The sequence below is a fragment of the Rattus rattus genome, chromosome X, assembly GCF_011064425.1.
Source record: "Rattus rattus isolate New Zealand chromosome X, Rrattus_CSIRO_v1, whole genome shotgun sequence".
NCBI lineage: Eukaryota > Metazoa > Chordata > Mammalia > Rodentia > Muridae > Rattus > Rattus rattus.
The window spans coordinates 92,954,991-92,965,474 of NC_046172.1; the positions used below are offsets into that span (position 1 = coordinate 92,954,991).

The following is a 10,484-nucleotide window of genomic DNA, read 5'->3' on the forward strand; positions in this document are numbered from 1 at the left end:
GCAACTAGAGATTAAACCCAGGGCCTTCCTTATTTGTACGAGGTATGCTCTCTACCACTGAGCACACTATCCCTAAACAGGGCTCTTAAAGGGGGTTGGAGGTTTAGCTCAGTGGTAGAGTGCTTGCCAGGTAGAGCGCTTGCCTAGCAAGCACTAAGGCCCAGGGTTTGGTCCTTAGTTCCTGGAAGAAAAAACAAACAAACAAAAAAACCCCTAGGTGGCGCATTAACAGGGATCTTTTTTTTTTTTTTCTTTTCTTTTTTTCAGAGCTGGGGACCGAACCCAGGGCCTTGCGCTTGCTAGGCAAGCGCTCTACCACTGAACTAAATCCCCAACCCCATTAACAGGGATCTTAATAGGACATACCTCAGAGGTTTGGGGAGATTTTAGTGGTATGTGATATAAAAGTTCAGTGTCCCGGCCTGAGTGGGTTTCTCTGCACACCTGCCCAGGGACTGAGCTGTCTCTGTCCTTGGCCCATCAATTTCTAGCCTAAGAGGAGAAGGCAGGGTTTCCTGAATAAGTAGGGTGATGTTCAAACACCACAGGGCTGGTGGGCTCTGCACTTTCTTTTCTTGTGTGCTTTTTCTCTTGTCTTTCAGCTAAACCTAGCTAGTTAACATGTGCATTACTGCTTTAGTATTCAAACGGATGTTTCCAGCTTTCAGGGCAAATACAAGCAATTCTTTTAAAAGCCACATTAAATTAAATACTTTTGTTTTTTCTCTCTCATCCTCTCCTTTTCCCTCTTCCTCTCAGTAAAGAATAAAACTTCAACTACCATGGACCTGAGGGGTTCTCAGAGTATTTTTGACATTGGGGGTTGGTGGCCTGCTGTCTCCCGAGACCCATGGGAACTCTGGGAGCTGCATGGAGCTCTCGGGCTCCCAGTTTTCTTGTCTGTTTAATGGAACTAATCTGTAACTGCCTTTTTGTAAGGGCAGGAAACACAGCTCCCAGTTTTCTTGTCTGTTTAATGGAACTAATCTGTAACTGCCTTTTTGTAAGGGCAGGAAACACAGCGCTTTGCCTTCTTCAGTAGGGTTACAGAGCAGTGCTTTTGTGATCCCTTTGGTTATGTCAGTAGGACTGCCAGGAGGAGACTAGATGAGATAGTAGATCATAGGTCACCCGGCAAGGTGGCATGCCCAGAAAGATTACTGCTGCAGCTTTCATTGTTTTTTTTTTTCCCCCTTGTATCTGGGTCTGGATTCGACCAGCTGAGCCAGATCTTGAAAAGCCATGAATGTCTACGGACAATATGTTTTTCTGCCTTTCTCCACCATAGCAGGTTTTCTGTGGAGCAACAATAACAAATAACAAAGAGCTGCTCCTGTGTGAATAGCGAACCGCTAAAGTTCCTCTTATCTGGTCTAGTAACTGCTGTGGCCTCAGAGGTTGCAGTGTTTGTCTCTGTTTAGGTGTGGTTGCCTAGGGAACAAAGTTGTTCTCTTTACCACTAAGTGACTGTGGGACAAGTTTTTTTCCCCTTTCTTGTACAGAAAGTGCTTGTTGACCAGAGGGTTTGATAGGCCATTTTCTGCCCCTCCACCCTCAGACCTCTTACTCTCTTCATATCCCCTCTCCTTTTTGAGACAAGGTCTCATGTAGTCCAGGCTGTCCTCTGAACTTCTTGCCTCCCCCTCTCAGGTGCTGAAATTATAACAGATGTACCCCCACTCGCTAATACCACTTGTGCCCACCCCCAATCATGTGGCACTATGGACCAAACCTTCCTTTGCTATTTTTCAGCTTCACACAGGGGTGTGAAGTCTATAGTTGTCCTGAAAAGTCCAAAAAGCCTTCAGCTCGCTTTAAAGGTAAAGCTAGAGGGCTTGGGAATGAGGATTAAGAAGCCAGGTCAGATGAGGGATGGCTGCTTGGGGGCTGACCCAGAGTGGCTGATCTATGACAGAACCTACACATTCTGTGTACCCTGACCAAACTGACAGGTTGTACACAATGAATTTGACATCCCGATTAGCATGATCAAAATAAGGTAGGGAAATTGGGGCTCAGGTGGCCAGCAAGCAGAGGTATTTAAGGTTAAAAGGTTTTGACAATTGGAAAAGGCCAGTAAGTGTGAATCTGCTGGAGAAAGCCGCAATCATTTTGAATTAGTTTGGATAGTCATTGGGCCAAGTCATCTTGGTCACTTTGAGGATCATGGTTTAAGAACAAGTTCTGTTCAACTGCATGTGTCCAAATGATAGCTGTGTGTTCTACAGGGAGCACAGATGAAGTGAAATAATTGACATGGGATGAGATCCTTGGGAACATGTGAGGTTCAGAAGTGGCCTGCTGTAGTATATGTCCATTGGAGAGTCCGTCAGAAGAGATACTAATGTTCATTAATTGGTCAGACAAAGTGCATTTAAATGCAGACAGGGAAGATGGTAGTAAGTAGTCCTTAAGAGGTGCAGAGGGAAGCTGGAATAGACTTTGCCCACACAGCTGGTCAGAGAACTCCAAGGACTGACGGAGAAGCAGGCATTGAGGCTTATCTTTTAAGGGTGGGTCTGGGAAAGCAGACTGGAAGAATGTAGCTTTTCCACCTCACACTATCTCCCTTTTCCCACCAAAACACTTTCTTTGTCAAGCTCAAGAGCTCCAAGTGGATTATTAAAATGCAGTCTGTGCTGACCCTTTCAGAAGCAGGAAGAGACAGGCCCACCTGTATTAACTTGGTTCCTCTGTTCTGTCACAAGTATGCCCTGCCTGTTTCTTTGGAGCATTCTTGGGGGGTATCTTTTTCAAATTTCCCCTCAAGTTAAAGTTAGGTGTTAATAGTCATTCATTCTGTAGCTTTCTTATAAAAGAGCAGGACGGAGTAGGAAGGCTGCCACGTTGAGGCCAAGTTTTTGTAAGAACTGTGTGACTCTGGACAGTTACTTAAACTTGCTGAGTCTCTGCTTCCTTTATTGGGGCAGGGAGGTAGAGGAGCACAAGCATGTTCTTCATGTAGGGACCATATGAACGACAAAGCATCGTGAATGTAGCACAGGTCTGGCCTTACCAGGTAGCCAACAGAGATTGGATCGACTAGAAAAGAGCCTGCTTCTTTCTACCAGGTGCTCATCTGCCTTAGTTATACAGTCAGACATCAAATTGATTTTTTGAAAAAAGAGCAAAGTTTATTGAAATTTCAAGCTACATCTGAAAAATCAAAATCCAAATCCTGGAGACATACAGCAGGATAAGGTGTCAGAAAGTGGAAAGTGTTCACTGTCACAGAACCTTCTTACACAAGCTTCCTGGGTACATTTTCCAGGCCCCGAAGGGATCAAAACTATTACTCTTCTCGTCTACCACAGGACTCCATCCTTTGACTAATCCCAAAGTTTTACAAGAACTTAAAAAAAAAAAAAAAAACAAACAAAAACAAACAAAAACAAAAAAAAAAAAACGACCCAAAGCTTAAACAAAAATGTGAAGTCCAAACTGATCTTCTCTCAACCCCATTCTATGTAGTCAGCACCAATGAATGGTGGGTTTGGCATTCAAAAGGACTTCATGTCTTCAGTGGACAGATTGGGGAGGGCTGCAGCAGCAAGGCATCTGTGGCCGCATGGTGAGGCTGGTCTCCCTCTCCCTCCCTTATATCTCGTGTCTTATTTAATCTAAAGGACAAACTGGATCAATTTGGTAAATTAGCACAGTCAAAAACTTAGCTTTAAGAGATAAGAGACCAGTCAGTACTCCCAAAGCTGGTTAGGCCCTTCAACATGTATGTGTATGTGTATATGTATACATCACTACACTAATATATAGTTCTAGCCCTATGGGTATATATATACGCATTTATGGCTATATAGAAAAACTATGCCAATACTAACCAAACAGAACTTTATAAGCAGTCATCCCAAAGCTGTAATCCCACACTGGGCTGTGCACAAAGCCATGCATTATACAATATTAACCAACAGAAGGCTGATTTGGCTCAATCTCTCCCATCTCTGTCCCCGTCTGGAAGACAGAGGAGAAGAGAGAGGTTGCCTCTGCTTAAAACACAAGTGGCTTCTTCATAGGAACAGTCGTTGTCAGGTGAAGCTGTGGAAGATGTCCATGGAAATGAAAACAGACCCCTTACACTTTCTGGAGCATATTGGCATTCCATCTCAAAACTACTTTCTCCTTGGCCAGCTGGAACTAAGTTGCCCAGACCCTGGGAGCCCCCAGGGCCCGGTGGCACGACAAGCTCACTGGCTTGGGGTTACTAGGCCCCGTGCAACTCAGTCTCCAAACCTGCTCTTTGTCAGGGGTCTGTCACTGGAGTGGACCCAGATGGGCATGTCCTTGGGACATCTCTTGGCACCAGCTATGTTAGGTGTAAAGTTCTCCACATGAGATGACGCTTGGGGAGCCAAAAAACAAACTGGAAAGAACTAGGTAGAACAAGTTGTGGCTCTGCCCACCCTAAGGACAGAGCCACTTACACCGCAGAACCACCAGGGGCTTCTGGGGTTTCTGGGGCTTCAGGAGCTGGCTCTTCAGGGCTCAGCCGGGACTGGAACTTCTCCAGCTGCTCTGGGCTCGCCAGCGTCTTCAGGAGGGTATTCTCACGCTCCAGCTGCGAGTTCTTCTCAACCAGCTCACGAATCTGCTCCTTTAGGACCTCTACCTCCTCTCTCACAGCATACATCAAATGATTCTTCACTAGATCCTGCCAAGGAACAAAGCTATTCGTTAGCCATCACAGCCCGTCTGCAGCACTGTCCCCATGAGGCTGCTGCACTGGTCTTTATGCCACCATCACGCAGCCTTCCTACAATATATCATGCCTGAAGCTCAATTCTGCACACCCTCTTCTCCAAATCACTTAAGACTCTTGTCCAGGAGAGTTGCAGGATTTGTGTCATACCAGGGTTGGGAGCTCAGTTTTGTTCCAGGCAGGTTCCCTCAAAATTGTTAATGTCTTTCAATTCTGACTAGGGTAAGGACTCTCAGTTTGCCGTGGTGCTGGCACAAATCTGGGGTAAGCCTATAGTGCACCCCCATATTGTTGGTCTGCTTTACAAATATTCTCCAAGAATATGAAATTGTTTCCGCATTTCCTCCTCTGCACATAACCCAGCACACAGAGTTACAGCTTGTCTTGCAGACTCAGACAGGACACAGGAACCTCGTTCTGGGGAGGGACAGAGCTCATTATACCCTTTGAATCTACTGACGGATAGGAAACTGTGACATTACTGAAAACAAGTCTCAAGGTTCTGGAGCATCTTTGCTGCTTGGTGGAGTATAACCTCTACCTAGTCAGAACCAGGCCAGCAAAAGGGTGGGGTGCTTTGCTTTTTGTTTCCTCCCAACTCCTGATCCTAGCCCAGGTTCTGCAGAGGCACTGCAGTGCAACTGCATCCAATGAGCTCTGGCCCCTGCCAACTGCAGGAGGCAGACAAATTCAAGAGTCATAGCTCTCCCTTTGCACCATTCAGGAGGGAGCCAGAAGCAGCTGTAAAGCCCTGGGATGGTGGAGTGAAAAGGGAGTATCCTGCTAATTGTACTTTAAGGTTTCCAATGAGGATGGGAAGCTAGCAGTTATTTTCCTTAGGATCCTGGCTAAACACTTTTGCATCCATGCCCTTAGACCTGTTCAGAGTTACATAAGCTGCAGCTAAGTACGAGGGCAGCAATGGCGCAGTGATGCTACTCACCATGGCCTGCTCAATCTTGTTGTCTAGGGCCACCACGCTGGCTCTGGAGGCACTGGAAAGACAAAAAAAAAAAAAAAAAAAACAAAAAACAAAAAAAAACATAGCCACCCATTAGTCACTCTAAGCATACAAGAAGGCTGTGGCCGAAGTCCTCCATCTGCCTACCGTCTTCCTCTCTTCTGCCTCCCTGGCCTGAAGTCCAGGCATTTTAGTTTTTAGTCCCTTTCTAGCCCCTGCAGGAAGCTGCACTTTCCCCAACCCCCATAAGCCTTGTGTGGGCTCCGCCCTGACTTCCAATGGATTGGAGCCTCGAGGTTTCTGGGGCTCCCGGGCTTGAGCGGCCTGCTTTTGGGCGATTTGCAAACAATGGAGTGCGCGCCCAAGGGAAGTCCCTACTGTGGGCCCCAAAGGTCCCGGCAAACCTACCGAACTCCGAACCTAGCTAGGAATTCCTTCTCAATTCAGAAGCTTCTGGCCTTCTTCCTGTCCCAGCCTTGACTAGCTCAGCGGCCCTCTGCCTTCCCGGCTGCAGCTGCTGTTTTTCACCACGCAGCAGCCGCAGGGACGCTCCGCCGGCGGATCCCGGCGCGGAGGTGACCCCCCTTCCTGCGTCCCCTACCCCCGCCCCTTCCCAGGATGCTACACCGCGGGGAACAGGGACCAGCTAGCTAGCTCTGAGATCCACCTCTGAGCCCAGCTCCCGCAGGCTCCCTGCCTCACTTCAGCGCTCGAGTTAGGGCCAGTGGTTACCTGTTATCCAGTTTAACGGAAACCACATCCCCTCCAAGCAGAGAAGAGAAGAAGGAGATGGAGAAATTGTGCAGTTGATAGACCGCCACCTCCATGGGCGTCTGATACATTTCGGTGTTCATGATTCGGGTTGCCGGGGAGCTGTGGTTGGTTTGAGTGGCTGCTGGCGCGCTGCTACAGGATAGGCTCTGGCGCTGCAGTCAAACCCTGGAGCTAGGAGTAGGCTGCAGTGCAGACCCTGAGCCAGGCAGGCACTTTCAAGCTGGAGTTGAAAGGAAGTGGCTCCAGGGTGTCACCTAGTATGTCACAAACTCCACAGCCGCCAGTCCAACCCAGACTCAGAGATAATTTCGGCTCCTGCTTCTTTATATAGGAGGAGCCAGCTGCGTCACATGGCGTCAGGGGCCATGCAAATGAGTCCTGTACTGGGCTTTGTGGCCCAGTTAAACCACATCCCCTCCCTGAACCTTAGTCAGGGACTGTAAACAGTTCAGCACTTTCTTGTGCCAATTGGCATTTCCAAAGAGGACTTTGGAGGCTGGTAAAAGGCAAACCAGAGCCGATTTCTAGAGAAAGAAGAAATGCTCTAACAGGAGGTAGAAAGCATTCAGCAGAGGGCGATACTGCATTTAAAAGCTCTTTGGGTGCCAGTCAGCAAGCTCTAACTGGCTCTGTGGTGCTCTCCAGTCACACTCTGAATGCCTACTCCCACTATTCTTCACTTCCTCCAGCCGACTAACCCCTCAGTCAATTTCTTTCTTTGGAAACAGATTTTCCACGTGCACGTTCACTCACTGAGAAACGCATCTGTCTCCTCACCTAGCCAGATGCTTACCCAGACTGGTCCAAATTCTAGAACCCACTCAACCCATCTCTTCCTTGAAAAGTACAGGTATGGGAATAATAGGTGGTCTGCATGTGATATGGGATGGACGCATAGTAGGAAGCAGTAGGTGGAAGAAAGAGGGTATTGAAAGCTGACAGGGTACTGGAGTTAGCAATGGAGTGGCAACAGAGACTGTTCCCTTTCTCCTTGATCTCTCTATCCTATGCTGCAAAGAAAATGCATTCAACACCATTACCTGAGCGCTCTGCCCCTATTTATTTTTATCTCCTAAGTATGGATCTTTTGCTGGTATGAATGACTGTGCACCATATGAGTGCCTTGTTAGATTCTCTCGAACTGGAGTTACAGAAGGTTGTGAGCTAATCTCGCGGCCATCGACCCAGTCCTCTGGGAGAACAGCCAGTGCTCTTGCCGCTGAGCCACTTCTCCAGCCCTTCCTCCCCTCTTTCCCTCCTTTCTTTCTAGACAGGGTCTGTCTATATAGCTCAGGCTGGCCTCTGACCACACAAGACTAAATGCCGGGATTATAGCTATACAGCAACATGACTGGACTAATTTTTTAAAGCAAAATTGTTAGTTTTTATAAACAGCAAGCTGAAAAGAAAACTACAATCCAAAGAGACACATAAACTGCGCCTCAGGAAAATCCTTTCCTGTGATGATGTAACAGTGTAAACAGGAGCCCGAAGAAAGCAAGATTTAGGATTTCTCCAAGTGTTCCCAAAATGAAAACCCTGAAGTATCGACACCAAGAGGGACATGCCTCCCAGGAATCTCAAAGTGCTGATAACAGTTTTGTCTACATGTGCAGACTTCCTGATTTTCTTTTAACTTTTGGTTCCTTATTCCTATAAAATATGAAATAATGAAAAATACAGAGAATCCAAAGAGAAACTCCATCCCAGGAAGAAAATTTCCCAAACTATGAACAAATCCACTTATATTTACCAACATCTGTTTTTTCTAGAATATAAGCAAACTAAGATGGTATGTTATAGACCTATGTGTCTAATAGTAATGTGTTCAACTATACATATACCATTGAAGAGTTAATGATACTATAAGGATACAAGGTTACTGTTGTCTAATAAAAATTACATGTTTGCATTAAAATACAGTTTCATTGTTTTGGCGTAAAAAAGAAAAGAAGGAAGGAAGGAATGAAAAAGAAGGTGGCATCTGAGCCTTGAGGTTCTTTTCTCCAGCTCCTTCCTAGGAAGGGCCACCTGGTGGACAAAATCTGAACTGCAAACATAAGAAACAGCATGGGCAGAGAAAGGACTAAGTGATGCAATAACCAATACTGTTTACACCAACCAACCAAGAACTAGAGGAACATTAGGTTCCACCAACATATACAATAGTTTGCATGATGTTAAGGTAAGTACCCATAAATCAGTGCTCCACAAGTTATGGTCCAATGAAATATTCTAGTGCAATCATGCTATTGGAAAAGTACTGGGACCTCTTATCAGCAAAGGAGGTAATTATTTGCTTCAGGTTATTTCTCTTAAACAGGTACCTGGTACTGACATCCTGGCCAAGGCCCCAGCCGAGCCCAATCTGAAGGCCTTGACCTCTTCTTGGCTTTTAGTACATTATGACTTAATAGTCACGGTTTTCAGCTATGAAATATGGCTCAGATTTTAACGGTAATATATTCAATTCTCACTGCAGTTGCAAAGAGATGAACAATAAACTCTCCAAGGAAACCTTTTGCATAAGCCCATTTCAGACCATTTTAAGTGGGAGATAATGCCAACCTCAGGACATTTAAAACTTCAGGCTCTTTGAACCTGGTATTTGCAACTAAGAGGTATACAGCAGGAAGAACAAAGTATAGATAGTATTTACAGGGCATCAGGAATGTTTTCTGAAGAGAGAAAAAAGCCTTTTGCCAGGTGGTAGTGGCATACACCTTTAATTCCAGCACTTGGGAAGGAGGAGCAAGTGGTCTCGAAGTTTGAGGCCAGCCTGGTCTACAGAGTGAGTTCCAGGACAGCTAGCCAGGGCTAAGCAGAGAAACCATCTTGAAGAAAAAAAAAAAAAACAACCCAACACAACCAACCAACCAGCCCCCCTTTTTTTTTTTTTTCTTTTTTTCTTTTTTTTTTTTCTTTTTTCTTTTTTTTTTTTTTTGGAGCTGGGGCCCGAACCCGGGGCCTTTCCCTTGCTAGGCAAGCGCTCTCCCACTGAGCTAAATCCCCAACCCCCAGCCCCCTTTTTTAAATGAGCAACTTAGCTGTTCTTGGTGTTCTGGATCTGTTATCTGCCCCCCCCTGCCACCTAGAGCTTTCTTGGTCTGAGATGGCCTCTGAATTGATTTTTTTATTGCTTTGTTAATTATTCTTAAACTACTGCTACTCCCCTCAAGATTCCAAGGGAGATGGTGGGAAGACAGTGGGAGGTAGGGATAAGACAGGTAGGCAGAGGCAAAATAACACCAGGAAAATGGGGTAAAGGACAGAAGTAAAATAATCATTTTGGCACAGATTCTGTCATTTGCAAACGGTGACAGAGAAACTTAGGTAGTTCGAGGAGAAAAGAGAAGGAAGGAAATAGGGATTGCCCACAAGACTGCACTGAATTGCTCCCTAATTAATTACACTTCAATTAAAAAATAATCTGAGTTTGAGACTCACTGACTGTAATAGTTACCATTAATAGCATACCAGCTATGAGTTGACATTGTGCTGGCTGTACCACAAACCCTGCACTACAGGCATGGTCACTACCATTTACAAATGAAGAAATTGAGGGTTTGGCTACCTTCCCCAAGATGGTGAATTACACTGCAGCCCAAATCTACTGACCTAGAAACTAAGTTTATTTTCTACTCTACCAGCTATTGAATAATTGTGGGTCAAGAAGTGGGTTTACTGAAAAAAGAGGTTACAAACTTGGAGAAATGACTTGGAGGTGTCAGCTACAGGTAAGGAGGAAGAAAGGGTGAAGAGAAAATGCCTCTAGGATGCCAGCAAACATCAGTGGTATACAAAGGTTCTAAGGCCAAGTTTCAGTTTTAAGCATAGCCAGCTCTTTTGACATTTAGGGATGGGGAAAATATTCAAAGTGTCCCTAAGAGCTTTATAAGAGGGCCATGTTCATTCACATCAATTCAAAACACAGTTGTTGTGGAGTCCTCAAAATCATGTCAGTTTAAGAAATGGGAGCCACTAATCTAACTTGGTAGTTCTAGAAAGGAATGAATATATAGTTCCAGAGCTATACTA

The 10,484-nt window shown here is 45.6% G+C and overlaps 1 protein-coding gene across 1 annotated transcript; it reads right to left on the minus strand.

The window, feature by feature from the left end:
* Positions 1-3,108: 3,108 nt before the first annotated feature.
* Tsc22d3 (TSC22 domain family member 3) lies at positions 3,109-7,624 on the minus strand. The gene is made up of 3 exons (XM_032889928.1): positions 6,405-7,624; positions 5,655-5,706; positions 3,109-4,663 (listed from the first exon to the last, which is right to left on the minus strand). Exons 1-3 carry the CDS (start codon positions 6,524-6,526, stop codon positions 4,433-4,435), a joined length of 405 nt encoding a protein of 134 aa, XP_032745819.1. The 5' UTR covers positions 6,527-7,624; the 3' UTR covers positions 3,109-4,432.
* Between the last annotated feature and the right edge of the window lie 2,860 nt (positions 7,625-10,484).

What these genes read in the sequence shown, in the direction of transcription:
- Tsc22d3 (XM_032889928.1), bottom strand. Translation starts at nt 6,526, where the DNA reads ATGAACACCGAAATGTATCAGACGCCCATGGAGGTGGCGGTCTATCAA. An exon ending in TCCGTTAAACTGGATAACAG is followed by an intron (nt 5,707 to 6,404) that starts GTAACCACTGGC and finishes TTGTCTTTCCAG; the next exon opens with TGCCTCCAGAGCCAGCGTGG. An exon ending in ACAAGATTGAGCAGGCCATG is followed by an intron (nt 4,664 to 5,654) that starts GTGAGTAGCATC and finishes GTTCCTTGGCAG; the next exon opens with GATCTAGTGAAGAATCATTT.